The 24,525-nt window shown below is 37.4% G+C and overlaps 1 protein-coding gene across 6 annotated transcripts; it reads left to right on the top strand.

The window, feature by feature from the left end:
- Positions 1-1,932: 1,932 nt before the first annotated feature.
- SOCS5 (suppressor of cytokine signaling 5) lies at positions 1,933-22,261 on the top strand. 6 transcript variants are annotated; one of them, XM_088147827.1, is made up of 3 exons: positions 1,933-2,404; positions 4,715-5,005; positions 18,637-22,261. In XM_088147827.1, the coding sequence occupies exon 3, from the start codon at positions 18,649-18,651 to the stop codon at positions 20,230-20,232; it is 1,584 nt and encodes a 527-aa protein (XP_088003953.1). In that variant the 5' UTR covers positions 1,933-2,404; positions 4,715-5,005; positions 18,637-18,648; the 3' UTR covers positions 20,233-22,261. The 6 variants fall into 6 exon arrangements, with proteins under 6 accessions (XP_088003953.1, XP_015746012.2, XP_088003949.1 ...); XM_088147823.1 differs by lacking the exon at positions 1,933-2,404 and adding an exon at positions 2,470-2,905; XM_015890526.3 differs by lacking the exon at positions 4,715-5,005.
- The last annotated feature ends 2,264 nt before the right edge of the window (positions 22,262-24,525 follow it).

Consider the following 24,525-nt stretch of genomic DNA (forward strand, 5'->3'; position numbering starts at 1 on the left):
CTTGCCTTGAAAACTGTAAAGGACTCATCCAAAAGCAGTCACTGCAGAGTCGGTAACAACTGAGTGCAGATTAAAAAAAAAAATACATTGAACAAATAAGAATATAACCATAGTTTACTCTGATAGCTGAAAATGCAAATGTAAAAAAATGGGGCTAAGATTAAATATAAAGAAGACCTAATTAATAACTAGCTTTAGAATCTACAGTGAAGATATTGAAGGATCAACTGTACAAGAAACATCAATCAAGAAATATGCTGCAAACGAACACTTGGCAGAGTAACCATGAAGGCCTTGGAAAAGATATTCAAATGCCAGGATGTGTCTATTCCTACAAAGATCAGAACTGTGAAGGCAATGGTTTTCCCTGTGAAATTCTGTGGAAGTGAAAGCTGGACTTTGAAGAAGCAGGGTAGAAAGAATACAGTATTGGTGCTTTTGAATGTTAGTGTTGGAGAAGTCTCCTGAGAATACGATGGACAGCCAAGAAAACAGACTATTGAACAAATCAACCCAGAGTTCTCACTCAAGACACAAATGACCAGACTCAAGTTATCATATTTTGGACAAATTATGTAAAGACCTAGCTCTCTGGAGAAGACTTTAATGCTGGGAAAGGTGAAAAGAAAGAGAAGAGGATGACCAGCAGCAAGATGGATGGATCCTATTACAGCAGTGATGAGTGCACCCTTCAAAGACCTGTAGGAGCAGGTTGGGGACAGACTGTCATGGGAAAAAAAATTGCTTATGTAGTCACTAAGAATCAACACTGACCTGGTGGCACATAATCAAGCATAGTTCCCTAAATTTCTGAGTTAACACGATACACCTGTGAATCAAATGACCAGAAACTAAATAACTAAGGCTAAGTCACACTACACCCCAGGCTAAAATGCAGTCCAATATTTCTGGTTCAGTATGTTGTGAGAACATTTTTCCCACTAGAAAAATAAACCCCTTTCTGTGGTGGAGCAGCAATGCAGTAATTCCATCTTAATCAGAAATTATAAAATGAAAATTCACTTTCTTCCTTTCCTAAAGCATTGCAGAAGAATGCAAAGATATCCTTGAACAAGGTATCCAGAAACAAGTAAGGGAAAATAAAAGTCAACTCAGTCCTGGGAAAGCAGAGGCATGAGAAAAAAAACTCAAAATAACCCCACCTCAGGTTGTTGGAGGGTTTTTTTGTTTTTGTTTTGGTGTAAGAGGGAGCAGAGGGAAACTCTAGCACAGGGGTTCCTAAACTTTTTGCCATCACACCTCCTTTTAGTGTAATCTTAATGTACACACTTCCTCTACAAATCCAAACACAATGAACACAAATGAACAATGAAACAACACAGTGAAACTCTAAGGAAAGGTGGATTTATTGTAAAAATGCACAACTAAAAAGTTCTTCACACATCTGGGTGTACCCAAGGGAGGTACACCTCACTGTGTGGGAAACCCTGCTCTAGCAGAATCTTTCAAAATTATCTTATTACACCTTGCAACAGTAAAACAGCATTCATATTTTGTGATTGAAGTTTCTGGGCTTCACGAGATCAACGCTGAGATACTAATCAGATTTTGTTGTGGAAGAAAACCCAGGGAACTCCCAGTTTCAGAGAACCAACAGTAAAACGCTTAGCTCTTAAAAATAGCATCACGTGCTCAATAGATCTTGGATCTCAACAAAATAACATTTCGAGAACAGCTCCCCCCCCCGGTGAACATTTTCCAAGCAAGCGTCCTTTCCTGACGTTATAGTAACTCCTTGCTCTGCCTCCTCTACCAGCACCAGTCGGTATTCGGGCCTATCTTGATACCAACCACGCGCACGCTGAAGGGAGAAAGGGCGACGTTTGCTGGGCTAAACAAACGTTTTTACTTTCTATTCCTACCCGCAATGCATCCCGGGCTTTATGCAAATGAAGCGCCGCGCTCCGCCGCGCTCCGCCGCGCCGTCCCCAAGATGCTCGCACGGCGGGGCGGTTTTCGCCGCGATTTCTTTAGGTTCGCTGCAGTCGCTGTGAGGACTTATATTTGCTAGGAAACAGCAACAACCACGTCGACGCCTTTTGCTTGCCTTTTTGACCCACGCCCTCGGGTCAATCTGAGACTGAACGTCACTGTCTTCAGTAGAGCTTGCAAGTACAAAGGTGTTCGCGGGTGTTCCTGCACGACGATAGGAATACACTTAATTGAAGGCACCGGGATTTGCATCCAACTGAAACACGTCGCGTTACCATTACTACAGAATCTCCAGAAGGCATCATCTCTCCTCCCCCCGTCAATCCAGACCGTCAACCATGTTCCCTCTTTCAAGATGGTTGCCCCGCCAACATCCTTTCTACTGCTGGGGATCCCGCCCTCAGGCTCACTTGACGCGGCTGACGAGAGAAAGAGAAATGTCGCCGGGCTGGTGGGCGTGGCTTATATATCTTGCCCAGGATTGGCTCTTCGGTTTCTAACGGGGGAATGTTGAGGGGCCTGCGTTGCTATAGGCTGCGCTGAGGCTGCACCGTTCCCCGCTATCGAGGGTAACGGTTGGATGAAGGAGCGAGGCTGCCGCTTTGTGCAATTGGCTGCGGCGCTGTCACTCCTCCGCCCTCCCCCGTCGATGCTGGTGGCACTCTCTCGCTTTCTGGGCCTGAGGCGAGACTGCTGGCCAGGCCGCGCGAGGAGGGGGTCCGCGCCGTCTTCGCGGCGAGGGACGGAGGAGGAGGAGGAGGAGGAGAAGGTGGTGGTGGTGGTGGTGGTGGTGGTGGTGGGAGCTCGCGCGGAGACGCAGCGAGGTAATGCCGGGACCCAGGAGGGAGCTGGCACGGCGCTGAGAGCGAGGATAGCGGGGAGAGAGATGCGCTGGCCTTGCAGGTCCGCTACCTCCAGTTGCTGCCTCCGACGCTGTGCAGCCGCAGCTTAGGTGGGTGAATCTGGTTAGCTCTTGCTGAGCAGCCGGGAGAGGAGGGAAGCTTCCACTCCCGGACCCTTTTCTTTGAAAGGCCCGTCGTCAGGAGGGGGAAGCGAGTGACATTCCTCGGCTGCCGCTTCCCGCCCCCGGAATTTAAGGAAAGGGGACAGGAGGATGACCCGCGGAGAGGGAGAAGGAATTGCAAGCTCTGTTTTATTTTACAAAGCCCGGTTGGGGGACTGCGGGATGAGCAGTTTTCCGGTTTCCTCGGGGAGATTTATCTGACTGGCTAAATACTGTATGCGGTATTTTCTTCTTCGGGGCACTTGTATTTTTCGGATGGAAGGCTCAGAAAGCTCAGATTGTAAACTCTACCTGTCTCGATTTAAGTCTTGCAAAGACATTGCAACGTAAAGGAGAGAAACGAGAAGTTAATAATTCTAATCCGGGAGGGAGATGAGAAAAGTGAAATATATGGCTCAAGCATTAGGAATTCCTTCCTTCATTATTTTGCAATTTAAAACTGTAGCAGATGGGTACCTTAAACTTCAGTTTTGCTTATTCAGGGTAGTGGGCAGAACTGTGGCTAAAGATGAATTTATAGCATATTGGATGTTTGTGTTGAAAAATATATTTTCAGCATTTTATCCTTACTGATGATAGTTTTTGTTTTATGGCCTTGGTGGTCTATGTAGTCAGGAGGAAGAGAATTATAAGCAAATATATGAAAAGAATTGAACTGATTTTTTTTCTTCAGATTATACCTCCAATAACTACTTCAGATTTCAGTAATCAGCAGTGTTCTGTTTCAGATTTGCTGGATTTTTTTTTTTCTGGAGGGGCTATTGAGCAGGGATTCTGCATAACTGGTTCAGTTATTCATAGCTTCAAAAGTCTCATTCCACCAAACTTTGAATATGCAGTATCTGGAAGCCATTCTGTATGGGAAAATCTATATGTGTAAACTTAAACTAATTATGTTGTAGCCATTGGTTGTGCCATCAGTCTATAATTGCTGCATATGAGTACATGAAGTTGCATGTTTTTACCTGTACTGCACTACTGATGACAGTATTGGACATATTGGAACCAGTTCTACTCTTTGGATAGTCATATTTCTTGTGCCAAAGATGATGGTTAACAATCAGTCTGTCTTGCAGAATTGTTTTGAATGGATGGCAAATATTGTATCTGAGTTCACTACAGATACTATTACATACATACTTAATTTAGGCTTTTTAGTGCTAGATATGAATATTATATAATAGGTTAAAATGATCTGCTATGCAATCCAGCTCAGCCTGAGCCTTGGTGGTAGGATCTGATGAAATCAGAGTCTATGTTAACTATCCCACTGTTAGGAGAAAACATTCCTTAGTTTACTGTGCCTTCTTGATGAACTACATCAAAACCAGAAAAAGGATTCTTCCATCTGAATGGGTAGCTATCAGTAACTGCATGTTACCAAATTTACATATTCTAATCTCTATTATGGATTCCCTTGATGTTAGCCATTAGTGATTTAAGATTTTGTTTACAGTGTTTGCATACAAGTCACACTTGGCAAACAGTGTTTTATCTTTTCCTCAAATCCACAATTTTAATTTTTTAGAGAAAATATTAGTTCAAAAAGATGATAAGAGTCTCCCTACATCAGCCTGACTCGTCTTATTGTCCTGGAGAGCTAGACTGCAGAAGTTAACCAATAGAGCATACTTATTGCTAGTAATGGCTGTAAATTTTGGGAGTAGTAGTCTATTGCATGTTCAGCTTGGGAAAGCAGACCTGTTTTATAATTATTTAATTTTCAATTATGACTAGCACTTGGTGGAGCAACCATGAAGGCCTAGGAAAAGATATACAACAAATGCTGTGATGTGTCTATACCTTCAAAGATCAGAATTGTGCAAGCCACAGTATCCCGTGTGACACTCTGTGGAAGTCAAAGTTGGACTTTGAAGAAGCAAGTTAGGAAGAGTATTGATGCTTTTGAACTTTGATTTTGGAGAAGACTCCTGAGAATACCATGGACAGCCAAGAAAAGAAACCAGTGAATCATCAAACAAATTAACCCAGAGTTCTCACTCAAGGCACATGTGTCAGCCTTATGAGGTAGACTAGACCAAATGAGTTAATTCTACTTTATTATAAAGCTACATTAACAGAATCTTGCAAGTCTGAAATTTACATATGTCCTCCATCTCCTTTACAGCCCAAGAAACTAGGAAGGATCTCTTCTGAGCCTCTTGCCCTGCTCACATTCCTGCTGTGGGCTCAGCGGTCTTTTATCTGACCATTCCCTTGGTTGTATTTCTTTGCCCTGTCTCCCAAGGACATTCCCACATACCATTACAGAAATGACCAGGCTCAAATTATGCTATTTTAGAGACAATATGTGAAGACCTAGCTCCCTAGAGAAAGCTCTAATGCTTGGAAAGGTGGAAGGAAAGCGATGTCCAGCAGCAAGGTAGATAGACTCAATTACAGTAGCCATGAGTACAGTGTTGGAAGAGCTGAAGAACCAGGCTAGGGATAGATCATGGAGAAAATCTGTCTATGTGGTCGCTAAGAGTCAACAATGACTTGATGGCACGTAATCAATTGATCAGAAGTTCTATGCTCTTGTCCATTGATTTTCTGTCTTCATAAAAAAGTTGATAATGTTTTCCCTTTTAGCTTTGGAAACTAGAAATTATTATATACCTTAGATCTTATTACAAATCAGGATTTATAAGCCAGGCCTGAAACAGACTCATTAATTTCACTGTGGCATTCTTACATCTGTAGACATGAAACTGTTTTCTAATAATTGGTCTATTTTGCTCAATAATATCTGTACTGATTACTAATATCTTTTGAGGATACAGATGTGGATTAGATTAAACATTTACAAACATAAAAAATGTTCATTGAATAATAGAATCTTTTTCTTTCCTTTATTTGTAGTAACAGGTGTATTCCATTACAAAATCTGCGCCTGAAGAGATAGTACTTAGTTGAGCCAACTAACTTTTCTTGTTCCATTTTATTTGTTATCGTGATAAGCAGCATACAATACAGACTTAAAGTCTTTTACACAGAACAATCTAACTGGAGTAACCATGTGGTAATGTATTGTAGCATATTTCTAGGATAAAAATATAAAGGAAATGCTAGAGCCTTAGGGTAGCAACAGATGACAAGTATGGTATTTTGCTTACCTTGCAAATCAGTATGTAATCATCTGTATTGTTCAGGGTCACCTCTAGGACAGTGAAATAGAGCAATGTGGAAGTGGCTGGAGGAAACATCCATTTATGTAAACACATCTGTCCTTTTAGTCACTAAGACTTGAACCTAGAAATTGTTGATGTGGATGGTGGAACATTTCATAAAATGTCACAGAGAAGCTGAATTTGTTTGCAGATAAGTCATATTTGGAGATGTTCTTACAGTTTGTGCAAAGTTACTGATATCTATAAATATATACAGCATGCCTTGATAAATTCAAGATATTATATGTATTCTTGAATTAAAGATTCTGAAGAAAATGTAAATGTTTATATATTGCACTAAAGTAATCTGTTAATGACTTAAGAGCAGCACTTGAAGTTTTTATGGATGGTTATGTCTATGGTGAGCAAGGTAATGAAAGATGCAAAATGAGAGGGATAGAGTTTTAAGTTTTTGCAGAGAATTTGTTTTATGTTTATGCTGTAGTTTTCATGTACTTTCCACCTTGAAATAGTGGAAAGTGAAATTAGATTTGACAGTGTGGCAGAAAGTTATTCTTGGGACCACAAAACAGATTAAAGGAACCAAAGATCGCTCGCTGATTTTGCTGAACTAAATATTTAGGTTTTGAGATTGGTATAGTAAAGCTACTGAAAGGGAAGCAGAGCTAACATTCTCTGAATTAACTAGATTGCTGAGAACTTATAAATACTTTACCTAGTAGAAATTGCACTTTCCCCTTTGTTTCTACAGTAACATGCAGATAATTCATAGATGAGACCAGTTCTAGAAACGCTGCAGTTAACTGACTGAATCCATGAGATGCAAATATTATAATCAGTAAAACTGTATGCAATAAGTTTCCTAATTCTAAACAAGAAAATCATGTATGTATGTATGTATGTATATGAATATGAATGAAAATCAGGTGGTAATTCTGAGGAGAAAAATGTGATTTGGCATTCAGGTAATTTGATTTTATTGGGATATTTCTAAATCATTATTTGTTATGGTCATACAAAAACTTTTCAATCCAAGTATTAAAACAGTCACAATTTAGAGTTCTGATTTTATTAGCAGAGTACAATTTTTTTTCAATGGAAGTTGAAAAATATGTCCATGTGTTTAGGCTTGATTCAAATATAACATCATATCTCGAATTTATACTTCGCAATTGCCTGCATGCTACTTGATTTCTCAAAGAATCATACAGTAATTTGCCATTACATCTTTTGTATAAAACCATGATCCTCTAAAATCAGGTAGTCTTGTCAACATTTTTTGAGAAACAATCCATTTTGATTTTTTAATTATACAATGTGCAACAAGGAAGGTTTGAATATGGCTGAGAATCATTTTGAATCCAGGACTATATCTAACATGTTGTCTAGGTTGATTGGGATGCATAGTAGGGCTTTACAGCAACCAGGATGCAAAGGAAAAAAGATGATACAGAGCATGCGTGGGCATACATGTACCACTGGTTAGGAATCAGACTTGCCTTTCCACAGGATCACTTGCCAACTGCAGAGGATAGCCATGCAAACCCAGGAAAAGATGCAGCTGCTTTAAGGTGTTCTTGGTAGGTGCTATCTGTACATTCATGCACTCTCCAAAACATTTTGCCCATGAAGTATGGTTTTCTGCACATTCTAACACACCAATTTTAAGAGAGGTCACAGCTTCCATCTTGCTAGTGATAGATTTAGAGCCAAAGTGGTTAAGTGCCAGCATTTCACTAGTAATGCCAGGCAGATGGGTTGAGGAAGTTCTGTCCTCAGTTGACTCAGCTGCACTTCTTGCATTACTATTTTGGTGTTGCTGAATCCTGTACTGGCTAGATAAATTATTATATTTTATGATATTCAGTTTTTACAGGTAATAGTGACACGTGTTTAAAAATAGCTAGGATAAATGCCGATTCTTTAAGCTGTGTACACTGCACTGTAGTTTCTGTGTAAATCCAAAGCCCTAACAAGCACCCACACTAATTAGTGCAAGACTGCAATCCTAACATTACATCCTAGGGGAAAAAAATCAGTGAAATAGACTTTTAATTCTAAATAAACATACAGAATCCACAGTTGATTATGTGTTTAACCTATTGTATGCCACTTTGATTGGTTGATTAGGAAAGTAGGTTAGAAGAGAAGGGAAGAAACATTTTTGGCTGATTTTAGGCCATGTCTGTACTAGTTATGGTGTTCAAGGAAGTGATGGACAGATTTCAGTTATGCAGTTTGAGGGGTTCTTAATTGGTACAGAATAGTATGTTGTGATCAGCGTGCTGAAAAGAAGAAACAAGTAAGGAAAAAGATTCCTTCCTTCCTTCCTTCCTTCCTTCCTTCCTTCCTTCCTTCCTTCCTTCCTTCCTTCCTTCCTTCCTTCCTTCCTTCCTTCCTTCCTTCCTTCCTTCCTTCGAAATTATGTTCTCTCTAGCTCCTAAACTCAAAGATCATTAATCCCCAGACTGTTTCTAATCTTTAACAAAATATAGCCAAGAGATGAATCCTTGAACTTTAAAACTTGCACGCACTTTTGTTTCATTTTGGTTAGTTCTAATAAATGTATTACCCAATTTGGGGATTTTTGATTTTTTTCTTAACCAACATGGTTAATTGATGTCCCCACATGAGAACATAAGCAGTCCCCTGCTGGATTGGACCCCTTGCAATCTAGTGCAGAACTCTGTTCTCACAGTGGCCAGCCTGTTAGCACATGGAAGCCTACTAGTCTCCCAGCAGATGGCCTGTAAAGGCAGTCACACTGCCATCAAGACATAGCTAACTAGTTAAATCCCCATGACTTCCATGAATTGCTCCAACTCATTTACATATGTGGTAATTTTGCTTTTGAATGAGTCTAAAAATCTTAACAAAAATATTATTAATAGAGTCCACAATTCCTGTTCCTACTTGGAAGTAAATACTGTTGAATTTTGGATTCAGTCAGGCTATGATAAAATTGCTTCTCTTTAATATAACACTAACATTTTTGCTTTTGCATTTGGGAAATAACATGACATGAAGTACAACCAAAGTGCCATATTTCTGAAACTTGCACCTTTTCTTTTTCCTTGTTCATCCTGAATAGTCTATAAATAGAGGGTCCTGAAGGTACATAGTTTAGAATGGAGTTGTGCAACTCAAACCACATCTTGCAGAGAAAGCAATACTAAGCTAAGCCTTTGAATTCATTCATGCTCCTGTGACATAATTACTCATTATACTTTCTAGGTGGCCAGTTCTCTTTCGAGTTTATACGCATTCTTGGAAGGAAATGTAATATTGGAGGCTGATGCTTTGATTTGTAGCATGCCATCTTTGCATTTTTAAAACAGATTTTAGAAATTTAAAAGAAAATATTTTTAAAATTTATTGGTTGGTAGCTTATTGGTTCTGAGGGGCATCATGCTGGTAACTCTAAACATAAAATACTGGTTTTGCAATTATAGGATCACACTTGACTATTGTTTATAAATATTTTTTTAGCTATTTTGGATAGTGGGAAGCAATGCATTCAACTTTTAATCTGCAAAACTGATTTTTAATTTGTATTTTCCTTGAAATTCCCCCTCCTACCACATTCTTCAATTTAATGTACACTTGGCCTGCTCATATGTGACTCTTAAATCTGCACTTCTGTGAATTTTTATGCAAGAGCAAGTTGCTGAATTCAGTGAGACCTACTTCTGAGTAGATTCCCATTGGATTACATTACTAATTACAATACTGATGGATTTATTTATTTCACTAAGATTTGTCATAGTTCATTTTTTCAGCAAAAATGGAAAACCTGGGCCCTTAAATACTATTAACTTAAACATATTTATTGTTTATAGAAGACTTTATCAGTTTTGTACTTCAAGAAAACTTGTAGTTTAGATGAGTCACTGTAGCTTCATCCATTTAATATTTTATTTGGGTAATCTTTATTTTAATAGCTTCTTTTGAGAAGAAGAATCGTATCAATGTGTTATATGAATTTGGTTGAGTACTAGGCCAGAATTACGTTACTCATGGAATTTTATTTATTACATTAAAATGTTTTTTAACAGTAATTTATTTACTACAAATATTTTTCTTTTTATTTGGACTACATTGTTTTTGGTAATGCATTTACTTAACTGGTTGTGTGTAACTGCATTACAACTTTGTAGTACTTCATAACTGAAGAAATTGTAAAAATGGTTTTAGTTTTTGAGGATTATACCTAATGCACTACTGAAAATGGAATCTTTCAATCTTAATATTTCTCTGATATAATATAAAATATTTAGCAACACTGGAACTTCTACACTACATGTGGGCTAAATTGTAAAGTATGTAAACTTATATTAGGAGCTACGTATCTTTCTACACAACTCTGGCCCATATCTAGCTATTCACAGTACTCGGGATGTGAAAATTCATTTCATACCTCACATCCTGCTCTTCTTTCCCAATTTTACACACTTATCTTGATAAGAGGTTGTTAAGTCAGAGCAAATGGTTTAGCTTTAAGGGCTGACAGGGAAGGAATTCTAACTGAAGAGTACAGTTCTTTTTCACAATATCTTCTGATGCATAAGTGGGAGAGCAGGAATTTGCTGAGTTTTTTTGTTTTCTTAAATGAGTTCTCTTCCCATTGGCCTTTTTTGATCAGATTTTATAACAGCTGAAACTTGGAACACTAAGGGTAAGGAAGACTGATAGGAGAAAAAGGAGCAAGGGAACAAAGAAATCAAGGGATTGAGGAAGAAGTTGAACAATGGGAAAATACAATTTAAGCATACTGTTTTAATACAAGGTTTTGTTTAAATTGTTAAGTAGGCCCAAATATAATTGAAATTAATTAATAATGTATAGTGTCACTGGTCCCAGTACTTACATAATTATAGCTGAATAATAACCCATAATAGTAACTATAACTATAAAACTTCATTTTTAAGCATATAAACAAAAGATTTTTACAGGTCACTTTTAGTTTTAAATCATATTTTTAACAGTTTTTTTTTTCTTCCTAGCATTTTCCCGCAGGCGCAGAGTCTGCATTTTTGTATCAACCAAATGTTGATCCATTGGTTGCGACAGGAATTTACCAACCGGCTTGTCGCCCGGGCCTGATGTTGTGGCCCAAGAGAAAGTGACTGTCCCAAAGTCACCCAGTTGGCTTTCATGCCTAAGGCAGGACTAGAATTCATAGTCTCCTGGTTTCTAGCCTGGTGCCTTAACCACTAGACCAAACTGGCTCTCTTCCCATATTTTTAACAGGTTAATGTTGCTTAAATGTATAAAGAAAATAGTTTGTAAATTTCAGGGCAAATGGCCTGATTTGTATAATAGATTGGTGTATGCTTATTGGCAAAGCTTTCTGTCCAGTACTGTGAACACTGATATATATCTGAATTTTAAAAGTTAACAGAATTACATTGTATAGAATTGGGCACTAGGTAGTTCTAATGCTATGTTAGAGGACTTAGTCAGTCTATAATTATGGATACTTTTCAGCAAGGATAAATAACTTCTCTATTCAGGCTTTATTACTCTCTACAGTGGCAAATATATTTAGACAAATAAACTTTTCTATCAGAATGCAGTGTAGAAGTATGTGATAATTGAAATCATTCTTCCAGTTATGTACATGCTAGAATTTATTAATAATTAGAGTATTGACTGAGTCTTGAATTAGCTGCTTGAAGCTTTTCATATTTAAATATTTGAACAAGGAGTTTTAAAAATTGTGAAAGTTTTAAATCCCACCGTTATCTAAGAATAAGCCCAATTGAATCCAATAATTCCAGTGAGAATACATCTGTATTTAAAAAAAACACAAACCAGAAGAAGACAGTTGCAAAACATTTCTGTATATGTTAAGAATGGCATGGATGCATTCATTTAAATCACTAGTGGATAAACTTGTTTTGAAGATTACTTTAAAAAAATTAATCTTCATGTTAGGCTTATCTGCTAGGTAATCATGGGCACCATGGTATATATGAAAGTTGTTGGTCTTTAAATGATTTAATCAGTTTTGTTCATAATTCCATTTGTCAATCTGGCACAGGTAAGAATTAAACTTGTTTATTTTATACTTTTTTAATATATCCAGTAGCATAAAAGACAAGAACTAGTTTTTATGCTTTAAAAAAAATTCATACTTAGTTATCCAATTAGTGATGTTGATACCTAGTATGCTAAGGGCCAACTAGAACAAAAATGTGTACATGATGCTAAGCCTGATCCAGGTTATAAGCCTGAATGAGTGTTCATTCTTGCAGTCTTTGGCAGCTATATTAGTAAAATGTAGGTGGGATTGTTTTAAGGTGGTTAGCTGAAAAACATTCAGAAATTGGAAAAAGAACCTATATTTATCATTCATCTCTGACAGAAAAGATGTACAGGTAGTCCTTGAGTAATGACCACTGGTTCAGCGACGTTATGGTGCTGAACAAGGGGTACTGATGACCCATCCTTGAAGTTCTGGCCATTCAGCACCTCCATGGTCATGTGAGGATCATGGCACTTGGCAACCAGCTCATGTTTATGACTGTTGCAGTGTTCCACGGTCACTTGTTCACCATTTGTGACGTTCCCTGCTGGTTTCCCACAAAGTCAATGTGGAAGCTGGCAGGGAAGGTCGCAAGTCACTCCAGTAAGTCTCCCCCATCTGGCAGCAGCCACTACTGACCTAGCTCTTGCACAGCACCTCTCCGGCCACCCACATGCCCTCCCTGGCCCAGCACCAGCCACCTGCGCACCCTCCCTCCCCTGGTAGCAGCCACTTACCTGTTTGCCAGCCTCCTTGCAAGCCACCTGGGACTTGCAACTTCCTGCCAGCTTCCCCACTGACTTTGTTTGTGGGAAGCCAGCAGGAATTTGCGAGGAGGTCCTTGCTTAATGACCCACAATCCTCACTTTACGATGGCAACAGGGACTGCCAGGATTGCTGTCGCTAAGCAATGTGGTCACATGACATTGCGCTTTACAACTTCATCGCTTAGTGACAGAAATTCTGGTCCCAATTACATTCATTAAGTGAGGACTCTCTGTACCAACATCAGTGAAAGAATGCATGTGGGTCTTCAAAAACTGAGTTCTTTATACCATTCAATATGTCTTACGGATTTTCTAAAACCCAATCAATTCAGCACTTTGTTTCAAAGCATTAAAAGAACCTTACAGCAGTGATGCAATAAATATATAACATGCATGTTATTGTTCCTTGTCTAATAGAAGCAGTTTCTTTGGTTTTAATATTCTCATATGTTTGGTTTTAATTTTCTCATCTGTTATGTCAGGTAGACTTTATACTGTACTTAAGATTCTTTTTTATTTTTATTTTTGCAAAACAAGAAGACATACTTCTTTTTACAAAATATAAATTTAAAAAGAAAACTAAACCAAAGAGAAAGAGAAAAGCAGGGGGGAAAGAACCCTTGGGTTTATATATGAATCTGTGTATATATGCATATATATAAGATATTTTTCTGAATGTGCAGGCTTCAAACTCTGCCATTCATAGTCTGCATTCACAAGAGAGACATGGCTTTATCCCTGTTCCCCCAGTTCCCCCTCTGCTAGAGATAGTGTTTTTAAGAAGAAAGTATAGTTTATCTGGAATAAGCCCAGAAAGACAGACTAGGTAGGATTGGAGTTTACTGTTTCCTCTGCAACCTCTGATTAAAATGAAGTCTACCCCAAAAACTGGAAGTAAGTGAAGCAAAGGAACTGTTGCTTCAGAAAATTGGGTTAAATTCAAGTAAGATTAGAAAGGCTATTTATTTATTTAATTATATAAGGAAAGAAGGGCTGAAACCTGTAGTCACATGCTTGTAAGCTATATAGCTAAGGAAAATCATTATAGAAATTATTCCTTTTTTAAAAAAAGTTCACCTTGTCATTATTAGGCAGTGCAGGATGTGAGAGTCCTTGCCCACCCACACATCAGGATTAGAGGGAGGCAATCCCTACAGGGTAAGTAGTACAGTGGGAACAACCTAGCCATTACCCCAAAACATGAGGCAGGTCCAAGGTGTGAAGACTAGAGGGCCTTCTGGAATCCTCCAGCCTTCCACCCTGTGGGTTCAACCATTTGATTACAAACAGATACACATGTGATTTCAGGAAGAAATACAGTAAATCCTCAATTTAACATTTAATAAAGGGAAGGGGTGTTTGTTAAAGCAGCAAGTCGTTTACATTTGAACCAGATTTTATGCATGCACTGAAGCATACTGTGTATGGACAGATTTTGTCATTGATCCAAAGTCTGCTATACTGAGTCCATTAAATTGAAGATTTATTGTACAAATACTGTCACAACCCTATTCAGTATTTTCGTTCGCTGTACAGATGAAGGTGATCTATATCCATTTATCAGGAATCAGATTCATGCATTCCCTCTGGAATCTGCAAGATACTGTTTACTACATCACTTATTTTGATTTTTTTTCAGGCAGAGTTGTATAATACTGTAACAAGCTACTAGTTTATGTGGGACCCAGAGGTATTCTTGGAAGTAAAGATGATGACTGATGGTGGTGCATTTTTTTCAAAATATGTGAGCTCCCCATCCAAAAGGAAAAAATAAAACAGGCATAGTCCTTAGTAATGCCCAGCTTCCCTAAGGTTGTAATGCTTTAGTTCCTTAAGATTGTCAACACTGGCTGAAATCACCCTTGTAAATTTCTCTTTCCACAATAAAAGTGCAGATGGGCCACATTGGCACATTTTTGTGTCTGTATATTAGGTATGTGTATACTTATATCAACCAGAACACACACCCACAAAAGGGAGGGCAGGACCAAAGAAAAATAGAAGTAACTAATATTTAAAATTAATTACCTGGAAATTGAGTTATTCTAAAATTAATTGATTCTCCCTATTCTTTCTCATTCATACAAATCGTACAACTTTTCCCCTTTTTTTAGCAATGAGAAGAGAATAGTTTGTAATTCTTCACTGCATTCATATGATGATTTCATCAATAAAATAGATTGTGGATGCAGTCCAATATACATTTACCTGGAAATTTGTTGAGCTTAATAAAGCTGCCCTGTGAATACACATTCAAAAAGGTTTGTTTGCTCATTATGTTTGAATTAACAAAATAATTCTGTGCATTCATGTTCAGAAATGTATCCCTTTAAGTTATGTAAGGCTTACTCTTAGGTAAGCAGGTTCAGGACCATAATGTTAAATTTACTTGTAGCTTAGTTTAAGTATTAGGTATTTCTGTTACCTTGAATAATTACTATTGCTTTGCAGTTGGTGTTCTTTCTCATATGAAGCAGCCTGAAGGCCCCATTCTTGGGATAGAAACAAGGACAAAGATTATTTTGCAGTGGCTCTTTGGTACCTGATTCCAGCTTCTCATGGCTTTCTTGTTTTAAATGTGGTCAGGGAGAACCATATTCATTATGTATATTTTGGCTATCATCTAAAGTTGGCTTTGTTTGAGCCTTAGATGCTACCTTTTTGCCTGCGTATGTATGGTCATGAAACATTTGATAGTTGAACTGCTTAGTAATTAATTCATAGCTCTTTGATTTCTTTTATGCATAGTTTGGAAAATAATGCAACTCTGCTGCCTTAAACAAGTGGAGTTGCTGAGTACCGCTATAAATGAATATGGCAACTTCGAAGAATGGGTATAGCAAAGGAAATAATTTCTTCCTCTTACTTATATCTCTGGTTCACTTTATAGGGGACCCTAAATATTCCATAAATTGGCAGTAGAAAACATAATGCACAGAGGGACTCCTTCCCAATCCCACCCAGAATTATCCTGGCATTTCATGTATGGTATGCCTATCTTATTTTATTTTCAGTCATAGTAGTTGTGACTGAATGGAGGATTTTTCCAAAATGAAACGCTAGCCTTGATTTCTCAGAACACATGGTGCCACGTGTATTCAGAGACATTATTGGGAAGTAAAAGTGATGGGCAGCTGGAAATAACAATTTCATTTTGAAGTTTGGCAAGCAACCCAAATCGAAATGGAACAAATAGCACCATTTCTGTTGCTTATAAGAATGGAGATATGGGGATGACATCATGATTACCTTGGGAGAATTGGGAGTGACTTAGTGTAGTGGGAGGAGGTTAAAAAATGGCCAGAAGTGGTCTGGAGGTGAGCCAGATGATGGAAGAAGGCTTGAATTGGAAAGGTGACCAAGCAACAAAAGGGGTAAGGAGACAAGGAAGAGCAATTGTCTGAATGATTTCCACTCTTCATTGTCATGTTGAGTATAAATAGAGAAATTGTGGACCACTGTCAATTGACAGTAGCATAGGAGGTGCCATTTTTTCACTGTATTATGCTTGTATATCCTCCATTTCATTTTGGGTCTTTTGTTGATATGTTGGGCCTTAGGCAATTTTTTTTCTGTTTTCTCTTATTCAACTAAACTGTGTGAATTGGAGAAAGTTTCCCAAGTTCTCATTACTCAGAGAGTAATTAAATGTAAGGGATGGAGAACTGGTATTAATTAAAGGTGATGTTAAAGAATTGTTAAGTGTTAGGGCTTGAGGTAGAATAGGAAGACTGTTTAGTTAGCATCGTAATGAATATTGCCTTTCAAGTTGCAATTGAAGAAATTGGAAACATTCAGGCCCAATTCTTTATATTTCAATGTTTCACGAACAAAATCTCTGATAGAATAAGCAACTAAAATAGAGTAGTAGGAAATGTGTATCATTTTCTTTCCTATTTGCTCCTTAGATCAAACATATTAATCAATGTCACATGGGATACAGGAGCACATTGTTAGTGTGCATGGTATATTAATACTGTAGGTTGGTCTTAAACAAAGTACTGTAGTTGATTAGTGTCTGTCAAATAATTGTCTAAAAGCAAGCTAATAATACTAGGGAACTGAAAATAAACTCTGGTCTTTGAAAGTGTTGTATCATTTTAATGGCAACCATAAGAATTACTTACCTGGAAAACTAATATTAGAAAAGAGGTATATATTTAGTAGCCTTTTGATGTTAAGCAGCAGCTGGGGGAAAAAGCAGGCAGCCAGCTCAAATGATCAGCCAACTCCTCAGATCACCAACCACTTTGTGGGTCATCGTTCAGAATTCTTGTTTTAATGCACTTGCAGATGAATAGAACTCTTTTTACAGTGTTTTGCTAAGAGTTACCTTTTAGGAATATTGCAGATTTTGGCATTTCAGCTCCACCAGTGGGTTTTCAGGGAGCTTTTTAAAATGTCCAGGGATCCAGATTTGTCTAAAATTATTTTTAATAGAAGATTTTGTAGTTCATTAGTATGAAATATTTTGTTAATAACATGTCAAGTGAATGGACTACTTTAAAAAAAAGTACTCAACCTAAATATTATTTTGAATATTTTTGTTACAGATGTATCCTTTACCCTTGAAATCAAACTGAAAATTCAACTCCAATATGTTTAATAGCTGTGGTTAAACATGGTAATTCCTGAAAGTATGTGACCATATTTTTATACTGAATCTATAGCATCAGTATTTGTGTCATTATTAGTAAAAAGAAAGTACTGAGGCATCAGTGTTGGTTTCTCAGGCTAAATCTTACACAAGCACACACATGGCAAGCTCTGTCACATCTAAGCTCTATGGCATGCTAAAGCTCTTGTGGGAGAATGCAGTGCTTCATTGCATAACTTGAAATCATGCATTCATCTGGAAAGTACTCACCTTAGACTGCATATTAAATGAAAACCAACGGCACTTCAGTAGTGAAGTTAAGCTTGGCCATTTAAACTAAAGTCCTCCTCCTCCTGTCATTTGGGAACTTCCTGCCATGGTCACCCAGAAATTGACAGGGACAATGGTAATACAGATCTTGTGTCTACCTGGCCAACATGATATTTATATATCTGATTGAAGCAGATATTGGCTAGCTGGGCATGTGTACAATTAGTGCTGCTCCTTACTGTAATTATTAACCCTTTTCTGCAATAAAATGTTGGGTACTTGCAAGTAAATGCTGTATACCAGGTCAGAGGCATTTTTTCCTATGGTCCTTATGATGTTTTGAGTCCTTGGGGTCTCTGAGCTTGGTTACAGTTAAATTACAACCCCACTCCCTTCTAGCACTGAAGGTGTTACCTAGTCAGGTAACGGAACGTCTGCAAGAAAACAACCAAGCTTGGAGAACCCCAAGGACTCCACAATTCAATCTTGAGCTACATATATTCTCTTCTATTGATACGTTTCAAGTCAATTTAAAATGTAAACCTACATGCATTTGGAATTATTTATCTATTTATTTACAGTAATGTATTGGGCATATAAAAAGAATGGTAAAGCATGGAACACTGGGAGAGAAAAAACCAAAATTAGTGTTCTTGGCAATTAAAGGAATATAGCTGGTTTGTATTAAAGTAACACAATTATTTCACAGTTGCTTAATCTTTTATTGATGCTTATGTTATAAACTGAAAGTGAGATGGATTAATATCACACTTTCATTTTATTCATGAATTAAGTGTTCAGCTATTTATTCTTTATTCAATAAGTGACTTTACTAAATTAATTGTGTTTCTGTCTTTGAAATGTAGGTAACATAATCCATGGGTAAAGTTGGGAAAATGTGGAACAGCTTCAAGTACAGATGCCAAAGTCTCTTTAATCCTGAAGGTGGAAATAGAAATGAAAATGTAGACATAAATTCCAATAGTGCATCTGTTAGAGATAAAAGTGTTTGTGTGCCTGGTCCAACTCAGCAGCAACCTAGCAGCCCTTTGCAACTGAATCTAAGTACTTCAAAAAGCTTTTCAAGGAAGAATCAAAATTGTGCCACAGAAATCCCTCAGATTGTGGAAATAAGCATTGAGAAAGAGCTTGACTTGAATGTTGCCTCAGGAGCTAAATTTGCACGAAGGGATTCCTACTCACGGCATGCCCCATGGGGTGGGAAAAAGAAGCATTCCTGCTCTACAAAAACCCAGAGCTCTTTGGAAAGTGATAAAAGGTTTGGCTGTTCTCACTTGCAAAGGAGGGAAAGAAGATACGGTGTGAGCTCAGTTAACGATACTGATAGCATCTCAAGCAGAACCATAGGAAGTCGTTCTCTGAGGCAAAGACTGCAGGATACAGTAGGCTTATGTTTCCCTATGAGAACATACTGCAAACAATCTAAACCTCTCTTTTCCAACAAAAGGAAGATCCATCTTTCTGAACTAATGTTAGAAAAATGTCCTTTTCCTGCTGGGTCAGATCTGGCCCAAAAGTGGCATTTAATTAAGCAGCACACAGCTCCCGTGAGCCCACACTCTGCTATTTTTGATGCATTTGACTCCTCCTTGGCTTCTACAGAAGATGAGGAAGACAGACTGAGAGAGAGACGAAGGCTCAGTATAGAAGAAGGGGTGGATCCTCCTCCCAATGCCCAGATACATACTTTTGAAGCTACTGCACAAGTTAATCCATTATATAAACTAGGGCCAAAGCTGCCCCCTGGCATGTCTGAACTGATGGGAGACTGCAATTCAACAACACAAGGAAGTTGTGATTTGGAGGAAGACACAACTACTCTCTGTTTGCAGTCACGTAGACAAAAGCAGCGCCAAATATCTGGAGAGAGCCATAGCCACATCACCAGACAAGGTGCTTGGAAAGTACATACTCAGATTGATTATATTCACTGCCTAGTTCCAGACTTACTTCAAATTACCAGTAATCCATGCTACTGGGGCGTGATGGACCGTTACGAAGCAGAAGCACTTCTAGAAGGAAAACCTGAAGGCACTTTTTTGCTCAGGGACTCTGCTCAAGAAGACTACCTCTTCTCCGTGAGCTTCCGTCGCTATAATCGGTCTTTACATGCACGCATTGAGCAGTGGAATCACAACTTCAGTTTTGATGCTCACGATCCTTGTGTGTTCCACTCCTCCACTGTAACAGGGCTTCTGGAACACTACAAGGATCCTATTTCTTGCATGTTTTTTGAACCGCTACTTACAGTTTCCCTAAATAGGACTTTTCCTTTCAGCTTGCAGTATATCTGCCGGGCAGTAATTTGCAGGTACACTTCATATGATGGGATTGATTGTCTTCCTTTGCCAACAGTGTTGCAGGACTTTCTGAAGGAATATCATTATAAGCAAAAAGTTAGAGTGCGATGGCTGGAGCGGGAACCAATTAAGGCAAAGTGAACAGAGTTCAGAATCCCTAATAAGCTCACATTGTGCTTTTTTGTGTATGTGTTACAGTATACTACAGTAAGCACATCAGTGTTTAGATTTTATTGTATTTTGAGCTTATTGTGTTTACGAGTCAGATGCAGCCTGCAGTTAATCAAACTTAGTTGTGAATACCTCTTGAAACAATAAACAGGACACAAAATTGCATTTTTCATGCAGATTTTTAGGTTATAATTTGCCGGTTACAAAATATGTCTACTTTCTACTACAATACTTGTAGTATTGATGTAAGACAGCTATTGGGCATTAACTTTTAAATTCTGTTCAGTTTCATAATTCAGTAGCTTGTTAGTTTTTTTCTTCTTGATTAATATGAGCACTTGGATACCAAAAATTAATTCAGTAGAGCTGCATTCTCAGCAAAGTGCCACTTTTCAGTTCATTTTCTCCTATGCCACTTTGGATGTCAAATCTGTTTTAAGAGGAAGAATAATGGGAAGTCACTGCCACATCTCATTTCTACATCTTTAAATCCTGTGTATTAAGAAGTTCTATACCAGTATTTGGTTTTAGGGTTGTCTCCAAATTAAATATTTAATGAATAAATCATGTGGCTAGAATCAGTTCAATCCGCTAAAAATGCATATAAGTAGAGTAATAGTTCTAAAAGAAGGAAAAAGTACTTCCTGGTATATTGGCAATAGATGAGAATTACAATCTAGCAAGTCTGATGGATGCCAGGCTGGATGTGGTTGCCCTGTCATTACAGCGAAGAGGCATTGCCTCTTCAGATACGGCGTGTGCCATACCGTATTGTTTTCATTAATCAGGGCCGTCTTCACTCTGCTTTAATCATTTAATAGATGCAAAACATTTCATCCATGGTCCTAAAGGCATGTTTTTAAAATTAATATTTTAGTATTTAAAAAAATAGCTTCTAATTAAGCAACCACTGCAGTATAGTGATTAAACTGAATCTTGCTCTAGGATTAACAGTTGGAATTTGTATTAACTCCCAAGTTCTTAGTCTGATCTGCAAGTTCTGTTCAAGAGGTTTGTGGAACGTTAGTGCAACAGTCAAGAGTATCTGTACTAGATCTTGCATTTGATTTATTTTTTCTGATTCTGTGTGATCAAGGCCATTTTGATCTGGGCTGGATTATGAAACAGGCTAACACAGCCTTGGTCCAGGTTTCCTGCTTTTCAAAATACAGTACTGTTACAGGCTACTATATTTCCTTATAACATTTAGTAATTAAAGGGACTCTTAACAGCCTAACCCTATGCCCATTATTTGTTAAAGGCATTGTTTCTGGGGATGCTAGTAATAAAGAAAAAAGTTTATTCAAATATGGGATATGTGCTTCAATTTGTAGGAAATTAATTGGGATCTTAGTGGACCATTTAATTTATTTCCATATGTGTGGCCTGTCAAATATAAATTAAAAAGCTTACCACTCTGATTTTTTACTTCTTCAAAACAGTATTTTTACATATCTGCAATGCCATCGAGCTTAGTTATAACTTAAACTGATCCAGAACAATTAATATTCTTTCCCACTTCTGTTTTCCTCTGATTCCTATTTGATGCATCAGAGCAGTTGTATTTGTAAATCGTATAGCACCTTTTTTTATAATTTGCATATTGTGTTCCTCCTTAAGTGAAATACTTTTGAAAACTTGCTCTTTTGCTTTCTTTTTTTCTTTGGGGACAGAACATAACTTGTTTTGTTCTAGCTGTGTTTGCACTAAAATTTGTGTTGGAATACAGAGTCCCTTAGTTTTTGCTTATGTGTCTTGTATCAGTGAGTAGTTTTCTTAGTTTCTTAACCAGTTGCTACAGTATATTCTTCTCCATGGCAGCGAATGTGAGGTGAGAAACTTCAAAGCTGCATATACAAGAAAAGTTATATTGTATGCCAACAGTAACCAGTTTATCCACGTGTGTGTTTTTCTTCTGCTTGGTGTGCCTTGTTACAGCTTTGTGTGTGTGTGTGTGTGTGTGTGTGTGTGCAAATAAAGTACAATATTTTCAATTTTATTCTTGTATAATTACTCTTATATTTGCATAACTCTTCTTGGAGCTGTTAACATTTTTAGGACCTTGGAAACACAGGTTCAAATCTACTTGCAGCTATATAAATTCATTGAATGACTTTATGAATCACAGCCTAAGTTATTCCATAGGATGGTTGTGGTGAGACAGGAGTGCTACATACTACCACCTTGGGTTTTTAGAGGAGAGACAGGATACAGACCTAACAGTTAAATAATATGCAGCTGAATGGTTGCTGGTCAGGCCACCAAAACCCAGCATAAATGTGATTTTCCAGAACTCCAAAATACAATCACTTCCAAGTATTCTTGTTATGCAGATACTAGCTTTTCAAGATTCAGTCATCAGAGGTAAAGAACATGATACTCCCCTACTGAATAGATACATATAATATCGTAATTGGATTATTCTATTCTATTCTATTCTATTCTATTCTATTCTATTCTATTCTATTCTATTCTATTCTATTCTATTCTATTCTATTCTATTCAGGCATGCAGTTACATTTTAGTAATACTTCATTTTGTGGAACAAATGGATGCATTCCTTTAACTGTCCATTACTGACTGTTAATTGATCCTAAAGCATTTAGTACCTTTCCAGTTGTAAATCCAACTTCTTGCTGCAGGCAAGAATTTGGATTTGGTTTTCCCAAACCCGTTGAGATACTAGTTGCTGCAGAGATACAGGATTTCTTTCCTTGAGATAATGTCATTAAGTTGATCTGTCACACTATGAATATAGAGAGTGGGTTATTTTTTATAACATATTGTTTCTCATTTCATTTTAAAAAGATATACAGTACTGGCTCCATTTTTAGCAACTGGGAATTGCATGTTCTTTCAGAAAATTAATATCTATTGTGTATTGTATCAGAAAAAGAAATGTTCAGTTGTGTTAAACTGGAATGCTGTGTAAACTCTGAAGTTCTAAATTTTAAAACCAGTTTGTATTTTTATTTCTTACTATAAAAACAAAATTGTGTTCCAACCAAATCTCAGGTTTTATACAGAGTAATTTCTACTGTGAATTTTTGACAGTAATATCACTGTGAGTTCCTAGTGGCACAATTTGAAATGCTTTTCCTGATAAGCATTTACTTACTACATTTCTGTTCAACTTGTTAGTACAGTGATTTCACTAAGAACACTCTTCTTGCATCTGTTTTGGATTTTATACTATTTTGGTGATGTTTATTCTTACCCCTGTTTTTTGAGACAAATTGAGTAACGGACTTTCCTTTTAATAGCTACAACTTGTTGGAAATCAAGTTCTGTTTCAGACATGGCATTAATCTCCAAAAATTACTATGGATGACATTGCTTTTTTTTTTTTTTTGGTAGTAAATATATTTCTTCATAACAAATGTATTTTCACATCACATACTGTACATTTGAAATTATCCTTAAAACAGCTGGCTATGTTAGGAAAAGTGGTAAAACATGGAAGCAAATACCATCTACTGGGTTGATGGTGAGGAGGCAAGTCACCTTTGGGTCTCCAGAATTTGAATAGTTATCTCAGATTTAGATGTACAGGTACAATACAATTGGATGTCATCTGCATAGTAGTACCACTGAACTGTCTTGCTCCATATTATCTCTCCTCGTTTCACATAGATGTACATTTGTTAAACAGTGAAGGAACTGAAACTAAAAATTAAGCTCTACTGTAATGGAACTTTATTTTATTCAAACAAGCCTGCACTATGAAATAGATAAGTCTGATATTTATATGTGTCTGTATGTGTAAGTGTGTGTCTATACACATGCACGGATACAGTATCTGTGTATGTCATAAATTATTGTTAATTTTTATGTCTTTCCAAACTTGCCACAGCGAACTAGATAAAATTTAAAACCAATAAAACCATCCATCCTAAGTACAAAAATAAATGTATTGCAGTATGTATTGGAGACATTTGGGTAAATAGGCATGTTGTGATTTAAAACGAGATGTTTTCATTTTGGGGGGGTTAGGTGATGTGGGCATGGCAGTCTTTCAAGTACTTGAATCCTAAGCAATTTAGGGCATTATAGAGTAATGTCAGCACCTTAAATTGGACTTGGTAGTTTATAGACAGCCAGTCCAGCACTTTCAGGCCCAGAGTTATTTAGTTGTTTATTTAATAATTGGATGATTGTGTTCTGTACTCATTGCAGGATCCAGACTAACTTCACCAGTACCCCAGCACATTGTCCATTGCAAAAGAGATTAGTAATAAAATAGTAAAAGATCTGTGGATTCAG

The sequence above is a fragment of the Python bivittatus genome, unplaced genomic scaffold (genome assembly GCF_059951505.1).
Source record: "Python bivittatus isolate LINGU-HERP-01145 unplaced genomic scaffold, Pbiv_v1 ctg000020_np1212, whole genome shotgun sequence".
Lineage (NCBI taxonomy): Eukaryota > Metazoa > Chordata > Lepidosauria > Squamata > Pythonidae > Python > Python bivittatus.